Here is a 21,858-nt window from a genome sequence, read left to right as displayed (position 1 = left end):
TGTGCTGCAGGTGAAGTGTGTGTGTGTGTGTGTCTGTGCTGCAGGTGAAGTGTGTGTGTGTGTGTGTGTGTGTGTCTGTGCTGCAGGTGATGATGATGATGATGTGTGTCTGTGCTGCAGGTGAAGTGTGTGTGTGTGTGTGTGTCTGTGCTGCAGGTGAAGTGTGTGTGTGTGTGTGTGTGTGTCTGTGCTGCAGGTGAAGTGTGTGTGTGTGTGTGTCTGTGCTGCAGGTGAAGTGTGTGTGTGTGTGTGTGTGTGTCTGTGCTGCAGGTGAAGTGTGTGTGTGTGTGTGTCTGTGCTGCAGGTGAAGTGTGTGTGTGTGTGTGTGTCTGTGCTGCAGGTGAAGTGTGTGTGTGTGTGTGTCTGTGCTGCAGGTGAAGTGTGTGTGTCTGTGTCTGTGCTGCAGGTGAAGTGTGTGTGTGTTTGCTGCAGGTGAAGTGTGTGTGTGTGTGTGTCTGTGTCTGTGCTGCAGGTGAAGTGTGTGTGTGTGTGTGTGTCTGTGTCTGTGCTGCAGGTGAAGTGTGTGTGTGTGTCTGTCTGTGCTGCAGGTGAAGTGTGTGTGTGTGTCTGTCTGTGCTGCAGGTGAAGTGTGTGTGTGTGTCTGTGCTGCAGGTGAAGTGTGTGTGTGTGTGTGTGTCTGTGCTGCAGGTGAAGTGTGTGTGTGTGTGTGTGTGTCTGTGCTGCAGGTGAAGTGTGTGTGTGTGTGTGTGTGTCTGTGCTGCAGATGAAGTGTGTGTGTGTGTGCTGCAGGTGAAGTGTGTGTGTGTGTGTCTGTCTGTGCTGCAGGTGAAGTGTGTGTCCCCGAGGGTCACAGGGATGTGGTGGAGCACCTGGCCCCGCTCTCGGACCTGGGGTCACTGGGACAGCCGTGGGGTCACCGCTCTGGACGCTCGCTCTCTGGAGATGGAGGAGCTGTTTGAGCGTCTGATGGGAACCAGTTCACACTGAAGAACTGTACGTTTCGCTTCATGTGTTTGTGAGTTCTCGCGGCTCATTAGCAGCGGCTCTGCAGGAACACCTGTAAATAACACTTTCTTTACTATCTTACAAAACATTTTCATGCAGAAACTTGAACTGTTAAGTTTTATTCTGGTAAAATTATTTCACTGATGAATTTTCTCTTTGTGTAAGTTTGGTAGGACTGTTTTGCAGGTTTAACTATACTCCTGCAGATGAGCTGAAGGTGACCCTCGACACAGGACTGTGTGTCTCTGTTCAAGACTAACATTGTGTTGTGACAGAGCTTCGCTTTGAGCAGAAACTCTGTTTTACAGCTCTGAGAGGACACGGACACAATGGAGGTTTTGTTTGCTCGCTGCATTCAGGCAAAAACCTGAATCTGCTGCAGGATATCGAGTGTTTCAGGCCAGTTTATTTTAATGAGTGATTCTCTGTAACACATGAGTTAGTTCTAGAAGATCAGTCTAACACCTGTTATATACAGGTGCTGGTCATATAATTAGAATATCATCAAAAAGTTGATTTCGTTCACTAACTTATATATTATATTCATTCATTACACACAGACTGATATATTTCAAATATTTATTTCTTTTAATTTTGATGATTATAACTGACAACTAAGGAAAATTCAGTATCTCAGAAAATTAGAATATTGTGAAAAGGTTCAATACTGAAGACAGCTGGTGCCACACTGTAATCAGATAATTAACTCAAAACACCTGCAAAGCCTTTAAATGATCTCTCAGTCAGGTTCTGTAGGCTACACAATCATGGGGAAGACAAAACTCATTCAAAAATGTGGGGGAGATTCACAAAGAGTGGACTGCAGCTGGAGTCAGTGCTTCAAGAACCACTACACACAGACGTATGCAAGACATGGTTTCAGCTTCACATTCCTTGTGTCAAGCCACTCTTGAACAACAGACAGCGTCAGAAGCGTCTCGCTTCATACAGGACTGGACTGCTGCTGAGTGCTCCACAGTTATGTTCTCTGAGGAAAGTATATTGAGCATTTCATTTGGAAATCAGGGTCCCAGAGTCTGGAGGAAGAGAGGAGAGGCACACAATCCACGTTGCTTGAGATCCAGTGTAAAGTTTCCACAGTCAGTGATGGTTTGGGGTGTCATGTCATCTGCTGGTGTTGGTCCACTGTGTTTTCTAAGGTCGAAGGTCAACACAGCCATAAACCAGGAAGTTTTAGAGCACTTCCTGCTTCCTGCTGCTGACCAACTTTATGGAGATGCAGATTTCATTCTCCAACAGGACTCTGCACCTGCACACAGAGCCAAAGCTTCCAGTACCTGGTTTAAGGACCATGGTATCCCTGTTCTTAATTGGCCAGAAAACTCACCTGACCTTAACCCCAGAGAGAATCTGTGTGGTATTGTGAAGAGGAAGATGTGATATATCAGGCCCAAGAATGCAGAAGAGCTGAAGGCCACTATCAGAGACACCTGGTCTCTCATAACACCTGAGCAGTGCCACAGACTGATCCACTCCATGCCACGCCGCATTGCTGCAGTCATTCAGACACAAGAGCCACAACTAAGTATTGAGTGCTGTATATGATCATACTTTTCATTTTTATACTTTTCAGTTGGCCAAGATTTCTAAAAATCCTTTCTATTGGTCTAAATTTATGTTCTAATTTTCTTTTCTGAGATACTGAATTTGGGATTCTCCTTAGTTGCCAGTTATAAACATTTGAAATATATCAGTCTGTGTGTAATGAATGAATATAACATACAAGCTTCACTTTTCGAATGGAATTAGTGAAATAAATCAACTTTTTGACGATATTCTAATTATTTGACCAGCACCTGTAAAACATACGTGTTTGAGATCCACAGACAGCGAGAGTTAATCATCCTCAGAGAAACTCTTCAGGGATGAAAGCATTAACTCAGATCAGTTTACACCTGACCATATCATCTCAACAAAAACATCTAATATTCATAACATCAGATTCTTTGTTGAGTACATTTGCACATTCATGTTCCCATATACACACATGTACAGAATGGTTTCTAGTTCCCAGCATGCTTTGCTTCTGACCGTTAAAGGAGAGTGAAAATTATAAAGTTAAGTGATATTTCATGTGTTTTGCTCAATATTATTATAGCAGGAGGTCTGTTAGTGTTTAATGTTGGATTATTTTGAAATTTAGACCATTAAGTCTGTGTTACAAGCAAATATATTGTTACATATTTCTCAACATATAAAAATATTATTTAATATATTGATAATTCATATATTAAGAAATATGTTTTGTCTGGACATCCACAGTCTTGCTACTAACAAAAGAAGTGCAGCCTTTCGCTAGTGATTTTACTGATTTGATGAATTTAGCTAAATATGATCACTGAATGATGCAGATGTAATGCTGCCGGTGATCATGACCCAGAACACATCTTTTTCATCCTCACACACGGAGCAATCACTGGAGCTTCAGACGATTCAAGCCTCGCTGGTTAGTCAAGTTAACTTCAGATGCTGTAAATATTTAAAACCATTTGAATATTCTGATAAAATTTTTTGCCTGTAATATTCAGTCACAACTACATTATACTCTAGGAGACACAGTTCTTGATTGTGCTGACTTAGACATCTCAGCTCAGGAGGTTACTGAAGGATTTGTGACTGTGTGTGTGTGTGTGTGTTCTCGTCATTGGCCAATCGGTGTTGTTGTGACATCATTTCCTGCAGCTCGAGAGTCACATGACATTCACAGCTCAGGAGGTTGGCTGAACCTAACGTCCATGAGTGAGGTTTTCTAATTGTGTACTTCACGAGATGAAAAGGAATGTTAACAGGTATAAAGGTAAAGCTCCACACACACACACACACACACACACCTGTGGACATGTCCTCTGGCTCAGACACACCCACCTTCAGTGAACAACTCACAAAGGCTTCATTGTTTAGAAAAGTTTTTGCTTTAAGAGCTGTGTCTGCTGTTATGAAGAAAAGCAGCATTAATTTCTATTTATTCAGATATTACGGTTTAAACACCCGAGTGAACTTCCTTCAATAGATCTGAGCTTATATACTTCAAACAAACAAAACAAAACAATATATATATATATATATATGTATGTATGTATGTATGTATGTATGTATATGTGTGTTTTTTTTTTTTGTAAATACAGAATCAGCTGGGTCAAAGGGACCCACAATGCATCTGGACTGATGTCATCTATTCTCGTGTTCAGCTTCCTGTCGTGTCAATATCGTGTCTATAGTGTTCACTGTATTTATTACAGAGTTTAGTCATAAACCCTAAATCACAACATTACAAACCTTGAGTCAGAAATATAAAGTACAAAAAAGGTACAAGGCTGTATTTAACGACTTTAATGAAGGAAAGAACTACAATCCCATGAACCATTGCAAATTTCAATCTAATTAAAAATTACTAAAACGGTTTATTTAAAGATGTTAATTGTGCATTTATAAACAACATATTGTATGTTCATTGCAGAATAAGCACGTATGCAGAAAGAGCGTGGAGAGGGGATTTTGTGCTTCATTGTGAGAGTGGGCGGAGCCTAAGAGTGATTCACTGATTGGTGTCAAGATTTATTTGCAGAATCAGGGTTAAATCATGGTTTTGTTTTTGTCTAGGTTTTTCTTTCTTTAGCGTTAAACTTCCTAAAAAAGTTAAAATATTTAGTTTCAACTAAAGCATAACCCATCTATCAATAAACGTGTCTTTAACACTTTATAAATTACTGTTGAAATTCCCAGATGGCAAAAGTTGAGGTCCAAACGTAATCAAACACCTGAAGCACAGAATGAAAGTCTCCAGGAACACTTGATCATTGTTGGATCTGAACTGAAGGTAGTTGTCCAGGATCTGGATTATTTTACATTATGTGTGGAGATAGGGTTTGCTGTAATCAGTGCATGTTAATGAGCTCATATAATCAATGTCATCAAGTAAATCAGCTATATTTGTTCAAAGCATAAGAGCAGCGCTCCAGGGCTGTGATTATCTGTGCTTCATCCTGTCCTTCACGTCTGGAGGCAGAAGGTCCATCAGACTGTCCTCCACGATCACAGCGGTCAGTTTGAGCGAGACACAGTCGGCGATCTCCACAGGCAGAGACTCCAGACGGTTTCCCTTCAGCTCCAGCCGAAGCAGCTGAGCCAGATTCCCGACCCGAGGAGACAGCGAGGAGATGCTGTTATTCCCCAGCGCCAGCACCTTCAGCCTCTTACAGGAGAACAGCTCCTCGGGGAGACTCTCCAGAGAGTTAAAGGCCAGCGAGAGGAACTGCAGACTCTGAAGGATGCCGATCTCCGAGGGCAGAGACGCCAGCTGGTTGTGGGAAAGGTCCAGGTGTCGGAGTTTGGTGCAGTAACAGAGGCGCGGCGGAAGACTGCGGATCTTGTTCCAGCTGAGGTCCAGTGTCTCCAGGGCGCGGAGCTTGCTGATGTGCTCGGGGATGTAGGAGATGTGGTTGTGCCAGAGCTTGAGGACGGTCAGACGACGACAGTGCTGCAGACTCAAGATCTCTTCCACGGTGGTGAGGCGGTTCTCTCGAAGGTCCAGCTCCTGCAGGAGGGACAGGCTGAAGACGGCGCTGGGGATCCGCTCCAGACCGCAGCCCGTCAGCTCCAGAGCGCTCAGGTTCACCAGCTTCTTCAGACTGTTGTAGACCTGGAGTCTGGTTCCCTCGTTGTGAACGCACAGTCGCAGGAGCTGACCGCAAACATCCACAACACTGGGCGGGATCTTGGTCAGCTTGCAGCGTAAGGTCAGCAGGCGCAGGTTCTTCAGCTCACGTAAAGAGTCGAGCGCCGGACCGCGGGAGAACTCACTGCTCAGAGCGCCGCTCAGGTGAAGCTCCTCCAGACTCTGTAAGCTGTACATCCACAGCGGAACCTGCTCCGGGCCCTCGAAGCCCAACCGCAGAACCTTCAGGTTCTCACGCAGATGACTGAGGGCCTCCAGCTGGAGCTTGGCCGGACTGTGGATCAACACCATCTCCTGTAAGGCTGGAAGCTGTGATACGGTTCCTGGGATCGTCACGTTACTGATCAGCTCCAGTTTGAGCGACTGGACCTCGGAGATCTCAAAGACAGTGTCGGGTAACCCTGGGAGCAGGAACAGAGCGAGCTCCAGCCTCTCGGAGGCGTTGCGTGACAGACGAGCGCGGAGTTTATCGGCCGTCCACTCCAGGTTGAGGTTGAGCTGCCGTAAGCGACATTCACTGACCTCCGAGAGGAAGACGGCGAAGCGTTTGGAGTACAGGGCGTCGTACTGATCACTGAGGTGCAGCAGAAACGCAAAGTCATTTTTAACATCCGGGATGTCGTTTATTCCCGTCTCCAAGCGCACCGCCTCAAAGGAATACTCTTTCAGCGGTCGGTGAAACAGCCAGTAAAGTGAATAAACGCACAGCAGTCCGTACACTCCCACGAAGCAGATGTAGCAGTAGGCTAATTTAGAGAACAGGTGTGCTTTATTGTAGTTACAGCAGAACACACTGAACCCCGTCAGATCTGGAGGCACCGAGCACATCACCACGATCTGGATGTTAGGGACCAGTGCCACGCTGTAAACTGTGATCAGAGCGAATTTGAAGACCTTCAGCGCCGTCTGCAGCACGTACATGAAGTAAAGCAGATCCGCCGCCTCCACGTGTGTCCGAAACTTACGGACTTTCTCAAACAGGGCCTTGGCCTGCTCACCTTCCTTCTTATCCAAGAGCGACGCGGTCGGCTGCGGTTCTGCTGATTTCTGCTCCGAGCCGGACTTTATGGAAGATCGGATCAGAGACACCATGTCGTCGTTGTTGTCTGCGGCTGATTTGGTCATTGTGTTCTTCCTCCACACGACCATCCTCTCCTCTCGCCGTTCTTCATAGACTTCGCTGATGGCTCTCGTGGTCCAGGGAGAGTCGAAGCACTTCCCCAGTATGGTCACAAACAGCTCGATCTTAGACGACGTTCCTGGGAACTTGAACCAGAAGCTGCTGGCCACCATGAAGATCATGCTGTGGATGACCACTAGGTAAGGGAAGTACTTTCCGTACCAGTGCACGGCCCGTTCGTAGCAGAAGTGGTTGACAAACTCGTACTGGTGGATATCCAGACCGTTCTTCCGGCCGAACACCTCCACGACGTCCGGACCGAGGTGTTTGGTGATGGAGAACTCCCACAGACTCTGGTTCTCCTGCCGCAGGTGACTGCAGTCTCGCTCTCCGCCGGAGAGATCCGGGAATCGGTTCGGCAGACAAGATATCTTGTCTTGGGTCAGCTGCGGAGAGATGAAGATTGTCTAAGCATCAGTGAACATTTACACTGCAAACACCTGCATGTGTCTGGAGCTGACAGCAGGACACAGCTGGCGGCAAATAAAAGGAAGAATGGAGGATCAGTATCTCAACAGGAGCCTGACGGCAAACACACCGCAGACACACATTATCTAATCAGCTAAAGCTCTTGGCTAATCCCTTCTCTTTACTGCACACGTTCCTGATCAGAAGTTCCCCGCGGAGCACTCAGTTTTTGAATGCAATGTCTCAAACACGTTTTTTTGATAATTCAATTCCACAATTTTTTGTGGGTGAAATATTATATATTAATATAAATATTATCAGTGCTGCTAACTCCTTACGCTGGGAGTGTCCATTCAAAATGGTACAAAATATTAATTTGTCAACACATCCCCATGTAGAGTTTTGACATTTAATTATGTTTGTTTTACATCCATTTAAACGTCATCCTTGTGTGAAAATGCCTTTTGCTCGTGCCTGACAACACACACAAAAATATGCACTTTTCTAAGGAATATTTAACATTAAAATGAAAATTCTCACAGTGAAGGAAAATATATATTAAACTACATTTCAGTCTGTTCATTTTCATATGGCTTCAGAAGTCTCTGAATAAAGTGCGTGTCATATTCACGACTGTTGTTATACATTTATGATACTTTGATGGTGTTTGTTGTGTAGTCTGGCAGTAAAAATCACTGTCCACTGTCAGAGAACATTGATGACACGGTTTCATTTCCATGTGAACTACTTCTTCTCAGTCACTGATTAACAGCCTCAGGAAGTCTTGTGTGACACAGACTCTTAAGGAGACTCTGAGGTTATGTTCATCATGTTCTCTGGTGTCCGGATCGGACGGATGTCCCACCTGAAGCGTGCAGCCGAACACCCCGATCATCAGCATGGTGATGCCCAGATACTCCGACAGGACGTCCCACCAGGGCTTCAGCACCCGGAACTGAGGGTTCTGCTCCGATGTGATGCTCCGGAACTCATTCACAGGAATCATCTCCACACCTGCCAGACAAACACAGATCCACTCTTAACTGTTAGGAAAATATCACAAGTAATTATAATGCTTTGCCTAATACTGACATAATGAAGTTGAGCAAACCTGATTAGTCCTTAGCTGAGGTTTTAATCATCTGCGACATTGATGAACTCAGCACCACGTGACACTTTCAACAGTTTCTGCGAAGTTTTTTCTTTTCAGTAATTATGTTGACTTTCCCCACTCAACCAGAGACTGTTCCAGTAATATCACTACTGACCACAGGTGACCAGATGCATGTGTTCGGATTGCAGTATTGTTGGTAGTTCACAGATAAACCGATCTAAAGCAGAGTCGCAGCTGTGTCAGTGTCTGGAGCTGAACTCACCTGTTCCTCAGCACCTGCACCCGGAAACAGACTCTGTCCCGCGACTCGAAGCCTTTCTACAGCGAGAGATCCTCGAAGCGCCTCCCAGAAGAACAAGTTTCATCAGGACAACTCAATGAGTCAGACACCAGCAACAATCCTTATATACTTCTCATAAACGCGATTAAACAGCCCTGTCACTACAGGTCCATATTCAGCCTTCTTCATATTTCACTGTCTTTTTTTTCTGTCTACTTTGGCATTCCGTTGTGAAGTGTTCAGTGCACGCGCAAACATTAAATCCCTTGTAACAGCGCTGTGCGCGTGCACTGGGTAAACAGGTTCTGTTGAGCTTCAGTCTTCAGTAATAATGGAATATCATCACAAACGACTCACGAGGTCATCTTATATCTCCTTATTAGTTATTAATTAGACAAATCACGTTTATGTTTTAATCGGAGGACACTCGAAACATTTTAGTTTCAATCGCTGAATGTTTTTGGTAACCTTAACCTCATTTTTCAGAATCTGTATGTCCAGCCATAATTTGTCATTGTTTAAATCTTTTATAATTATAATCAATATTCGCGCGCTTTCATGGCGTTCCCGCGCTTGGTGTTTTGGCGCCACCGCGCGAATGAATCACAACACAAACTAATGCAAGAAACGTACGCTTTTAATATACAATGTTTGTACAATGTATTCGTTGCTGTAAAATTTACAAGGCAGACTTTAAATAAACCTGTATACTTAATTTTGAATGATGAAAAGGAAAAACGCATCCCTTTTGAAACAAAAAGCTTAATTTGTAAAAAAAAAAAAAAGAAATAAAAAAAAGAGCCCGAGTTCAGTCCATTGAGAACAAACAGGAGTCAATCATTAATAGCAAAGGGACAATATTTCAAATAAATAAAAGAAAAAACAGACTTCATGCAATACCAACGTACAAAATCCCTGGATAAGCAGCTTAAATTGGTTTTACAAATACATCATTTCATCAGCCTGTGAAAATCATCTTTCATTTGGGAGAAAAAACAATGTTGGCATCAAACACCTTTGTAGGCTGGAATTCAGTTAGATAAATCTGGAAACGCTTCACAGCTCATTCTGTTAGTAAAAATGATCGTGTATGTATGTTTGTACATCTCCAGAAGCTCTGAGGCAGATCTTTAGTTTGTTTCACACAAAATCACACCATCAGTTTCAAGAGGGATCGACGTCTGACATGAAAAAGACAAATACAAAAATCATCCGAACAGCTTAATCTGATCCAAACTGCACTGATTAACTGGTGTGAAGTCCAGCAGACATACTGATGCGGCGCTCGTGGCACTTTATTCGGCTCAGACGCCGACAGTGTTTTCACAACATCCTGTTTAGTTCTGCTGCTCGCTGGCTAACCTTCCCTCGACTCCACAAGAGAAACACACATGAAACAGACACAAGACTCTCACGTGCACTGAGCTTCATCAGAACAACAGATGCATTGTGTGCTAATGACACCGGCTGAGAGAGAGAGGGGGGGGGGGGGGGGGGGAGAGAGAGAGGGGGGGGGGAGAGAGAGAGAGAAAGGGGGGGGGCGAGAGAGAGAGAGGGGGGGGGCGAGAGAGAGAGCGAGAGGGAGAGCATTAATGAGCACACACACACACACACAGACAGAGGTGTTTCTAGCTCTTCTGACAGGGGCTCAGGCCCTTCTGGCACGGCTCCATGGTCACTGCCACTCCCACACCGCTGCGGCCGGACGTCATGTTGGTGACCTCGCTCCACGTGTCTGTTTCCGGGTCATAACACTCCACACTGTCCAGAAACGTGTTCCCATCATACCCACCTGCAGACACACAACAAACAAACCAGTCAACGTCTCATAATCAGCACGGAAACTTTCCATCAGCAACGGATGAGGGCTTCGGTAACACTCGACTTAAAGCTTAAATTGTATATATACTGATGATGTACACTGTAATGTATTATCTTTCCATAAATAACTGTAACCAAAGTTAAAATACATGATAATATCTGAGTGTGTTTTATTCTTTCTAAAGGTGTAAGAATGAATATAAATGTATAAATGTAAGATGCAGTTTTTACCGAGCACATAAATGCGTGCGTGGTGCGCCGTTACTCCCAGAGCACTGCGTCTGTGTCTCATGGAAGAGATGAAGCTCCAGACGTCCGTCTCCACATCGTACCGCTCCACAGTGTTCAGCTGATGGGTGCCGTCGTATCCACCCATCACATAGATGCAGTTCCCCAGAGCGCACACGCCTGAACACAGATCACATGACACTCAGAACACGCCTGAACACAGGTCACATGACACTCAGAACACGCCTGAACACAGGTCACATGACACTCAGAACACGCATGAACACTTTATAAAAAAGTACATCTGGATAATCTTCAGTATGACTATCCAAGCATATATCCAGTGAATCGCTTCCATCAACACCTCTAAAGCTTGCACTGACACTTCCTGGATCAACACTGTACTCCATAACATTATGCAGTTTTCATTTACATGCTGTCTGTCGCTGATGAACACATTCTTTTTCATATGCATCTGTTTACATGAGAGATCGCGGTTCCTCCGTCCTGCTCGTGTGTGTTTTGTTCGGGGGTAGAGTTGTGACGTTCGCGAACGAACCGATTCTTTTGAACGGCTCATAAACATGAACGATGGGAGCCGAGTCGCGACTGGAGAGGAGCCGTTCTTTCTATCGTTCTTTTTTCCTATGCGTGTTCATACAAATGAGCTCCTCCAGGAGACAGAACAGTTATAGGGGGAGGGGCGCACCCAGCGCAGGCCAACCCTTTATAGCGTGATGATATTAGTTATTAGTTGTGCATGCATTTACATTGCATTTTGTGTTCATTTAAAACTTATTTTAAAATCATTAAAAATGTTCTTTTGTGATACTGTACTTGTATAGAAATGTTTCACTAAAAGCTGTTTTCCACAGACATTCATTGCAGCCCACTTTGTTATTGTTCATTGACTTGAAGGGGCTGATGTCCTATTTGCAAAGTTTACAGTAGTAATAGTATGTAGACATTTCCATTTTATTTATTCTAATTTTATCTACTTAAAAAAAAAATTAGTTTTCTATCAAAATGTTCTTGTGTGATAATGTTCTTGTGTGGAAGTGTTTGTAGTAAAAGCTGTTTTGCACAGAAATTCATTGCAGCCGGCTTTGTTTTTTATGTTTATTTGTGAGTAGGTATTGTATGAATAACATAAGTCAACGTAGTTTTACACACACACACACACACACACACACACACACACACACACACACTTTGTACTAAAGGTAAATCAAAATAATGATGTCACTGTCTAAGCAGAGGGATTTGTGCAACCCTATGGAATATAGTCGACACATGAGAAATGAGGTAATAATCAATATTTCAGAATAATTCAAACTCAGATATTGGTGTGTGATATCTGAGCTTTAATTATTTGACTACAAATCTCACCTCATAATACCTCCCAGTGATTATTTCCAGGATAAACTGAGATGCTCCCAAGCTGGCTTCTTAAAACTGACTAAATATTTAAAAAGAGCCAAAAGAGCCATTCTTTTGAACGGCTCTTTGAAAGGAACGGATCGCAAAGATCCGGATCCCCTCAAAGAGCCATAAATCCCATCACTATTCGGGGGGTTTTTGTACTCGTTCAGAAGATGTGTAATAGCACCCCCCAGTGTATTACAGTGAAAACACGGGAAGTGTTGTCTTCTAAAAGACCAGATAACTCATCAATGGTGGAGAAAGAGTTAAAGAAAGAGTCTGAAGAACAGTTCAGACACAAGTGTTCATTCTCTCGTCATTTATTCACTGGCCTCGCGCAGGTTTGGGAAGTACACGAGGAAAGTAAACGAGGACAACGGAGCTTTCGACATGAACCATTTGTTGATGCGATGTCTGACCTGCGCCGCTGCGGACCGTGTTCATGGACGCGATGCTCCTCCACTCGTCTCTCTCGGGGTTGTAGCATTCAGCGGAGCTCAGCCGGTGCGTGCCGTCGAACCCCCCCACAGCGTACAGCAGCCGGTTGATCACGGCCACACCGACACCGATCCGCCGCGTCAGCATCGGAGCCACCAGCTGCCAGCAGTCCCTCTCCGGATCATACCTGCGCGCACACACACACACACACACACACAGCTCAACTCACTGGAGCAGGTGAAGTGTAGAGCGGTTTCTGTGAGTACACCAGGAGTGAAACACCGCATCACGAGCTGCACGGGTGTAAATCAGCAGTGTTGGGGGTAACGCATTACAAGAAACACCAGTTACGTAATCAGATTACTAGTAACTACTAAAGTAACGCCTTTTTCATTTACAAGAGTATATCGAAGTTACTTTTTCAAATAAACAACACAAGTTAATTTTTTTCCAATTTATTGATTGACAGCTCTCCTGTCGCCATGTTGAGAGAAATCTGTAGTTCAGTGTTACTCCACAGATTCAGTAGTCCTCAAAATTAATAATAATGCAAATCAGAATATGACGCAAAACTGCAATAAATGTTAAACAACACAAATATTCTTCATGTATTTAATGCCATTCTATAAATCAATGTCTTTGATTTGATAAATCAACCTTTGATGATGCAGTTCAATCATACTAATGAGCAGAAACTACTCTAGACAAACATTTGTGTGTCTTTTATTGCTGTGTGTTGTAATTTCTTCTGAATTCTACTGAACAGATGTAAATTTACTTTCCCTTCAGCCTGAGATGTATTCATTTCCCTTTTGGCGAGAAAACTCTTTTATATTTGCCAAAAATATAAAAACAATTATTTTATTTTAAAAACAAGCAAGCCCTGTCCAGATTTAAAAAGTAATCCAAAAGTAAAGTAACACTACTTTCCATAAAAAGTAACAATGCATTACCTTTAAAAGTAACTTTCCCCAACACTGTTAATCAACATCCCTCTGAAACACGCATATATTTATTTTAATAAATAATTAATAATTAAGTGCACAAAGCTATATTTCAATGTCAGCTTTGTTCGGTTTCGGGCAGGTCTTTACAAAAGCAGTGTTCATTTTTAATTAGTTTTAGTCATAGTTTAGTCTTAATCTACTGTACATTTAATCAGCTAAAATCTACTAGATTTAGTTATGCACTTAAGTATTTTTATTATGAATAAATCATATATGAACCTGATATTAAGGACTGAACATGCAATACAGACACTGTTGTGACACATAACATGTTTTATATTTTTAAATGAAATAAAACCTCTTCTCATAAAGAAACAAAACATGGTCTTCTTTTCAATGAAATAGCACAGTTATGTAATACAGTATATGCATTCTTTGCTAACAACATGCTTCATTAAACTCAATCCTCATCAGGGCTCCTAAAGTGACTCCGTCAAGAGCAGTGAGTGGTTTTCTCTTTCGTTTGTTGCTTGATTAACATTAATGACAAACAACAGCCACGGAATGAGGCTGCTGTCCCTTTAAACCTGGAAACACAGGTGTATTATGCTGTTTACGCTCTGTTAAAGGTACAGCTCACCCAAAAATGAAAATGTGATAATGCATTATTTCCTGCAGAGACAGTTCGGATGCGCTCTGTTCAACATTTTGGTTTTTAATTGCTTGAAATATCATTGGAAACACTTCCAAAATGAAAATACAGTGAACTGCAACATGTGCAGGGCACGTGTGTCATATTATAATGAGATTATTAGCTACTGTTAAATAATGTAAGTGAATCTTTGTTCAGAGCTGGCTATTCTGACTGATCTGACCATCTGGGGTTTGTAGCGAGGATGTATTGCAATAGCAGAAATAATCTACTTCTGTTTTAAGCCGAGAGCCAGTGGATATCAACAAGCACCGAGCAAACTGTGTGCAATGGAAATGCCAAATGCTCTTAATAATGACAATATTTAATGATTTAGACAATAACTCAGGCTATAGTGCTTACATGCTGGACCTCTTATCGCCTTATATATTGTTTTTTACACTGAGTAATGTTGTCCAGTTTATTTATTTGTAAGGCTTCTTTATGTTAGATTTATGTTGAAGTGTTAAATACCTTTTAATGATGAGACTTTTTTGGTAATCAGGCTCTCAAAAATTATGTAAATGTGGATTTAGATTTATCTGTTATCAGCTTTCGGTGAAGAATTATCGGTTTCGGCCGATGTTCATATCAGTGCGTCCCTACTATTTTAGCTCATTATGGAACAGTGACAGGATAAATCAGCGCTCACTAGTCTGTTCTCGATACTGGATGAGGAGCGCTGGTGCTAAACACGGTCTCACCTCTCCACGCTGTTGTGATGGACGCAGCCGTGTGAGCCGCCCACGGCGTAGATCAAGCCGTCGATGACGCCCACACCGATGCGGTTGCGCGGGACACTCATGGGAGCGCAGGGCAGCCAGCAGTTGTTCATGGGGTTGTAACAGTCCAGCATGTTGGAGTCCATGTTTCCGTCCGGAGCGTTGTTCCTGCCGCCCACGGCGTACAGCAGGCCGCTGATGACACAGGCTGCTAAACCGCTGCGGGGCACCTGGAGATCGGCCAGACGCAGCCAGGCTCCGGAGCAGGGCTCGAACGCCTCCAGGTAGCTCAGAGACTGCCGGAAGTATCCGCCCGCCGTGTAGATGAGCTGCGGCACCTTGGGCGTCCGGAGCGGCAGGAGTTTGGTGGGCTTGTGCAGCGTGAGGTCCTGGAAGATCTGGGACAGGTAGTCTTTGCTCTGGGCGTCCCAGTCGAAGCGCTCCAGCTGACGCTGCAGGAAGAGCGGTGTGAGCGAGTGACAGCGGACGGCCTGAAGCAGAGCCTGCACATACGGCCGACGGTTCTCCCGGTCGTACTGGACCCACTCCACACACGCGTGAAACACCTCGGACTCACAGCGCACGTTCAGCTCGTCACGGCTGATCAGAGTCACCAGCTGACAGTGAGACAGGTTGAAGAACTCCTCCTGCGTGGCCACCTGGACACACACACACACACACACACACTCGGGAACAGCTCGAGCGACAGGACACTACCAGTCAAACGATTTCAAACAGTAAGGTTTTAAAGTTTTTAAAGAAGCCTTTTCTGCTCACCAACCCTGCATTAATTTGATCAGAAATACAGAAAAAGCTGTAATATTGTGCAATATTATTCTGATGTAAATCATCTGTTTCCTGTGTGAATCTGTGTTAAAGTGTAATGTATTTCTGTGATGCTCCGCTGTATTTTCAGCATCATTCCTTCAGTCTTCAGAGTCACATGATCTTCAGAAATCATGAACATATGATGATTTATTATTATTATTATTATTGTTGAAAACAGCTAAGTAGAATTTTTTCAGGTTTCTGTTGAACAGAAAGTTCAGAAGAACAGCATTTATCTGAAACAAAAATCTTTTGTAACATTATAAATATCTTTATCATGTTTTTTATTATTTAAAGCATCCTTGCAAAATAAAAGTATTAAATTCTATAATTTATTTCCCATAAATGCTCATACGAACTGTGAGTCTCTGCCGCTGGGCTGTGTGTGTGCATTAGTGTATGTGTGTGTTTGTGTGCGCACGTGTGTGTGTGTACGTGCGTTAGTGTGTGTGCACATGTGTGTGAGTGTGTGTGAGTGAGTGAGTGTTTGTGCGTGCGTGCGTGTGTGTGAGTGAGTGTCTGTGTGTGTGTGAGTATGCGTGTGTGTGTTAGTGTGTGTGAGTATGTGTGTTTGTGCGTGTGTGTTTGTGTGAGTGAGTGAGTGTTTGTGTATGTGTGTGTGTGTGTGTGAGTATGCGTGTGTGTGTTAGTGTGTGTCTGACCTGACTGAAGTTCATGTAGATGTATTCTCTGGCCTTCTGGTGAAGCTCAGTGCAGCTGATCTGCTCGGCGAAGCTGGCGATGCCGATGGCGTTGCTCGGGTCGAGCTGCTGCACCAGAAAATCACAGCAAGCCTTGACCACGCTGTCGATCTGGTACATGACCGCCCCGTTCATCACGTGAATCACACACTTCTCTCCCACAGAGATGCTCGCCGTGTACGCGAACTCGATGAGCCGCCCCATGACCTGAGAGCAGCAGGACACAGTTAGAGACACACAGCGTCAGACACACACAGCTCGAGCTCTTCTGAGATCCGCTCACCTTCGGGTGGATCCCCTCGATGGGCACCACCTCCATCCCACACTCCTTCAGGCCGTTGGTGAACATGGCACGAAACACCGGCGAGGACGAGGCCAGCACCACTTTATGAGCCACGAAGTCCACGGCCTCCAGCTGGTTGTATTTGACCCTCAGCGTGACGTCACACAGCTGGCGCTCCAGACGCAGCTCGTTCATGATGGAGAAGGCGGCGGCCGTGTGGCTCTCCAGCGTGTAGCTGAACACACGGTGACCGTTCCTCTCCGACGGAGTCACCTCCGCCTTACACTCCGTCATCCCGGACGCCGCGTACATGCTCACCGGCCGCGGCTCGGCCCGCACATCCTCGCTCGCCAGCGCAGAGTCTTACGGGACGCTCTTCAGATCAGACACACAGTTATAAAGCCACGCTCACAGAGCTCCTGCTCATTCTCACCCGGCCGCGGTCACAGCTCTGTAAAGATCCTCCCTCGTGTGAATCTGTTAAGACAGATCACTCATGAACCAGGAAGAGCACAGACACAAACGCTCACGTCAGCTCAGAGTCCACCCGGTGTGTCGCTCACATCTTTGAGTCTTCTCCTCAAAGAGACAAGCTTCTAGAGTCTTTCAGATCAGGTCTGTCTGTCTGGAACCAGCGGCTGGACGTCTCTGGAGCGTGAAGACTCTCACACTTCAGCAGGAATCACACGCATCCTTCAGTTTAATGATGTTGATCTGTTTCCTCCGTTCACTCAGAGTCCTGAGGAAAACACACACACACACAATCATAATCACAACTACAGCAGTGACACACACTCAGTCCAGAGTCCTGAGCAACACAAGAACATACGACTGTGTGAGAGTGTGTGTGTGAGTTTCTGTGTGTATACACTGCACAGGTAAAAACACATGTAACTGCTGCTGCATAAATGACAAACTTCAAAAACGGCACTGAAATGGCAGGGATCAGGACAGATTTAAATTAATATTTGTATTATTTTTTTACTGAGTGAAAGCTGAAAAGTCACGATCTGTTAAATAAATATTTGATAAAGGCTCTAAATTCATAATTTTCTTAGAATCCCTCTTACATATTTTACAGTACACAGAAATAAAACTAGAATCACAAAGTGCAAGTATGAGTCTGAAATATTGACATGTAAACAGTGAGAGGGCCTGGTGTCCCCGGGCTGGAGTTTAAACTCTCCCCGGCTCCGGCGGCTCAAGGCCGGTCTCTCACACAGCCGCACCGCGGCGCTCTACGGACTCTGAAGCTGCAGTCGACGTGTAAACAATTCCGTGCCGAACCGATTACTCAAAAACACCGTCGATTTCACACGCTCGCAAACCTCAACACTTACAAATATCTGGAGAAAAATATAAAACGACTGTAATGACTGTAAAAGTGACAAATACATATCACTGCGATAGACGGAAATATCTTTAAATTTGATCTAAGTTCATAATGATCAGATCCTCTTTTTTAACAAAACAATCCTTCTTCATCATCATCACTATCCATCAGCTGAATAAACCAGAAGCTGTGAAACGAAATAAAAGCGTTTCAATCTCAGCAGAAACACAGTAAACAAAGTCGCTGATGAAAACACTTACAGATCATCGCTGCAGCTCACAGTGAGTGTGTGTGTGTAGGTGTGTGTGAGTGTGTGTTTGTGTGTGTGTGTGTGTGTGTTTCAGAAAGCAGAAACTCAGCGTGACTAAGCACAGCGGAGACACGCGCGCTCCCGAACCCCCGTGCACGCGCAAACAGCGTTTAGGCGCCAATCCATCAATTAATCGATCATAATTATTAAGTGCTCGTCCGCGCAGGATGGAATCTTCAGCTTCTATCAGCTCAGGGCTGTTAATGATAACAATATCCTTAACAACTCGTTTATTAACGAGAGTAACGAGAGTAATATGGCTTTTCTTAGTCTTTATTGTGCTGCGTTCTATTAACTTCAGATAAACTCTGTCATGTAAATCTCACGCTAAACTGGCAAGCCTGCTTGTGATATAAAACAAAGTCTCAGCTTTCAAGTTGTGTAAGTTTTAATATGTAATTCAAACAATAAATGCCGTTTTGGCGCGCTTAATGTAGCGTTACTGGTGTAGCACCTCACAGAGTTGCTACATTGTTTCTTTGATCTCGCCGCCGCGCGGTCACGAGCTTCAGTAAGCGCTCTCTGAATGGGTTAACAGGACAGATGACAGCTTCACTCTACAGGTAATAGCAGCAACTTTTGGTGAACATTAAATTATATTATGCACATTGATTATTACGTCCATGACATTTACAGTATCATTCTATTCTGTAGAGTGATGGAGAGGCAACATTAATATGTTTTTCTTGTATTTAACCCTCAGGTATTCCTTACTTAGGATTTGACCATAGACCTTAACTATTTTTCAAAGCTAATTAAATGTTCTATATTTTAGTTCAGTAACATTTATTTAATATTTTGAGGAGATCGTTTGGTACTAAATACTATTAGTGCAATAATTATGGTCCACTATTAATGACCACTTCTAAAGTCTAATGGTTCTATTATTTATATTACAATTAGTGTAGTACACTGTAAAAAATAAGTGTAATTTTAACTGTAAAATTTTGTAAAAACGCTACGGAAAAAAACTGATAATAGGTTAACAGTAAGTTCCCGTACTATATACAGGGAAAAACTGTAAAAGATCTAACAAAGCATTTAATGTAAATTTACAGTAAAATTCTGTTAATTATACAGCTTTTAGAAGTAAAAAAAGAACAAATCAATGTATAATTTACAGTCTAAAACTGTAAACTGATATTCCCAGAATTCCCTGCGTGACACTCCACGTTTGAAAGTATTTTGCTTAAATAATCATGTTTTTAAATAGTTCTTGTTATCAGTTATGTACATTTGAGCTTTATGTTACATCTTCTGTTGCTTAATGAAAGTTTTTTGCATTATTTAAGTATCACGTGTGTTACCATGATGGTGTTTTGTGTTTCCATAAATGTGCACCTTCTATATGTTAATATATACTTCTGCTTGTGGTGAAGCTACTTGTGATGAGCTTTGATACTTCATGTGGCTTTCTCTTATACAGTACCATCTTTATTATTATGGTGGTTGTCAGTATTTTCAAGGTACAAAACAGATTTAATTTTGTGTGTTGTTGAATTTACTGGTTTATATTCACATTTTCTTGTTTGTAAATTACAGCTTTATATTGTAAAATTAACAGTTTTTGACGTAAATGTGTTTACAGTTTTCTGTATTTTTACAAAATTATTCTGGCAACCACAGCTGCCAAAAAGTTTTTGTAAAAACAACAAGAAATTTTTTACAGTGTAGGACTGTGTAAGGTTTAAGAGGCAAATTAGAGCCATTTTTTTATTGTAATGCCATGGTATTGTACCTGTATGGCTCTGTAATAAATATACATGTATCTACTAGTCTAGTCTCTCAAAAGAGTATTGCATGTCATACCTGCTTACTTATTTTTATGTTTTGCATTTAAATATATATTTAGACATGATTAAACACTAGTGTTTTCAAATGTGAAATTTAAAAAGTTAATAAATTACATATTCTTTTAAATTAAATTTAGTTTAAATTTTATTAAAAAGTACACAGGTGAATATTAATAAAAACAAGCAAATACATAATTTAACCAAAGAAACGCTTAAAATTGTGTTAAAATGGCATTCAGCTGCATTCACTTCACTTACACAGTATATACATATGTATTGACATTGAAGTGAGATTATTACAGTGTTATTACAGTGGTTCCTGGAGAACCCCCAACACTGCACATTTTAGATGTATTTCTATTCAAACACTCAGATGTGTGTGTCAGATAACACCAGAAGCGTGCAGTGCTGGGGGTTCTCTAGGACCAGAACTGGGAACCACTGATATATTATGTATAAAATTAATAGGCTTTGTAGTGCTCAAGTTGGAAAATACATTTAGTTCCCAATTTAAGTGAACCTTAGTTCCCAGGAATACTTCAAGATGGATTAAAATTCTGATAAATACAAGAAAAGATGAGATATAAACACATGACTATGAGTGAAATGTAGAAGTGTGTTAAACTCAATAATAAAACACGTTCCTTGTGTCGAGCACTAGGTGTCGCTGCAGGTCATCGAGTGGACTGTGAGGAACCCGGATGAGGCTGTTCTTCTGGATATATACAGATATTGTGTGACTCTTGACTGGCACGTGCTGTTTCTTCTTTAAGAGCTACTGTTACTGTAGATGAGTAGGGTTTAAAAAGGATTAAAAACACGCAGATATCTATTATTTATCTATTCATTTTTATCTATTATTAGCCTTTATCAGCAGTATGATGAAGGAAGCCTTAACTACAGTCACTCATGTCCAAAAGTTTTGGTAGTGACAAATTTTGTGTTTTGCAAAGTTTGCTGCTTCAGTGTTTGTAGATCATTTTTCCAAATGTTTATATGGTTAACTGAAAAACAATGATAAGCATATCATAAGTTTTAACAGCTTTTATTGGCAAAAATATATAATGAGTCAGAGTCAGTATTAAGAGTGTTGACTCATGTTCTTCATAACCTCTGTCATGCTGTATGTTAGCTTCTGAGCCAGATCCTGACCGATGGCCACCCATTCTTGTCTTATTACTTCTCAGAGTTGATCACAGTTTGTGTGCTTCTGCTTGACTCACCTTCTGAGGATCTGACCAGGTTCACCACTGGATTTAGATCTGAAGAGTTAGTTGCCTGGTGTTACGTCCTGTGACGTAGGTTGTACTGTTCTGGGGTCAGAGCTTTTGTTTGTTCTCAGTCATCTTTTCTCTCCTGTGCTGTGCTGATAGGAGCTGATTACTGACATCTGATACTCGTGATGACCAATCAACTCATACACTGGCTCCTCCAGAGAGAGGAACCAGCTATAAAAGCACCGAGAAAGCACAGTTGGAGGAAAGGAGAAAGATTGAGCCATCTCCCTCTCTGCAGCCCCAGACTAGTGTTGTGGTTTTGGTACTGTTGTTAGTTGATGCCTAATGCCAATTTTGTGCTAGAGTTTCAGTTTGTGTACTGTTGCTTTGCTGCTCCCACCTAGACTGTTGAACTCCACTCAATATTGCTAATACTTCTGTAGTCCTGTCTTTAATATTTAAGTTGTCTACTTTATAACT

At 42.7% G+C, this 21,858-nt stretch overlaps 2 protein-coding genes across 2 annotated transcripts; both read right to left on the bottom strand.

Moving 5' to 3' along the window:
• Positions 1–4,302: 4,302 nt before the first annotated feature.
• Positions 4,303–8,857, bottom strand: si:zfos-323e3.4 (volume-regulated anion channel subunit LRRC8E). Its single transcript, XM_052599049.1, has 3 exons — positions 8,362–8,857; positions 8,116–8,264; positions 4,303–7,228 (listed from the first exon to the last, which is right to left on the bottom strand). Exons 2-3 carry the CDS (start codon positions 8,254–8,256, stop codon positions 4,955–4,957), a joined length of 2,415 nt encoding a protein of 804 aa, XP_052455009.1. The 5' UTR covers positions 8,257–8,264; positions 8,362–8,857; the 3' UTR covers positions 4,303–4,954.
• Positions 8,858–9,263: 406 nt separating this feature from the next.
• On the bottom strand, positions 9,264–18,434 carry keap1b (kelch-like ECH-associated protein 1b). The gene is made up of 7 exons (XM_052599051.1): positions 18,319–18,434; positions 16,726–17,464; positions 16,404–16,649; positions 14,896–15,572; positions 12,535–12,740; positions 10,697–10,873; positions 9,264–10,436 (listed from the first exon to the last, which is right to left on the bottom strand). The coding sequence occupies exons 2-7, from the start codon at positions 17,035–17,037 to the stop codon at positions 10,273–10,275; spliced, it is 1,782 nt and encodes a 593-aa protein (XP_052455011.1). The 5' UTR covers positions 17,038–17,464; positions 18,319–18,434; the 3' UTR covers positions 9,264–10,272.
• Between the last annotated feature and the right edge of the window lie 3,424 nt (positions 18,435–21,858).

The sequence above is a fragment of the Carassius gibelio genome, chromosome A6, assembly GCF_023724105.1.
Source record: "Carassius gibelio isolate Cgi1373 ecotype wild population from Czech Republic chromosome A6, carGib1.2-hapl.c, whole genome shotgun sequence".
Classification (NCBI taxonomy): Eukaryota; Metazoa; Chordata; class Actinopteri; order Cypriniformes; family Cyprinidae; genus Carassius; species Carassius gibelio.
This window is presented reverse-complemented; position numbering and strand designations above follow the sequence as displayed.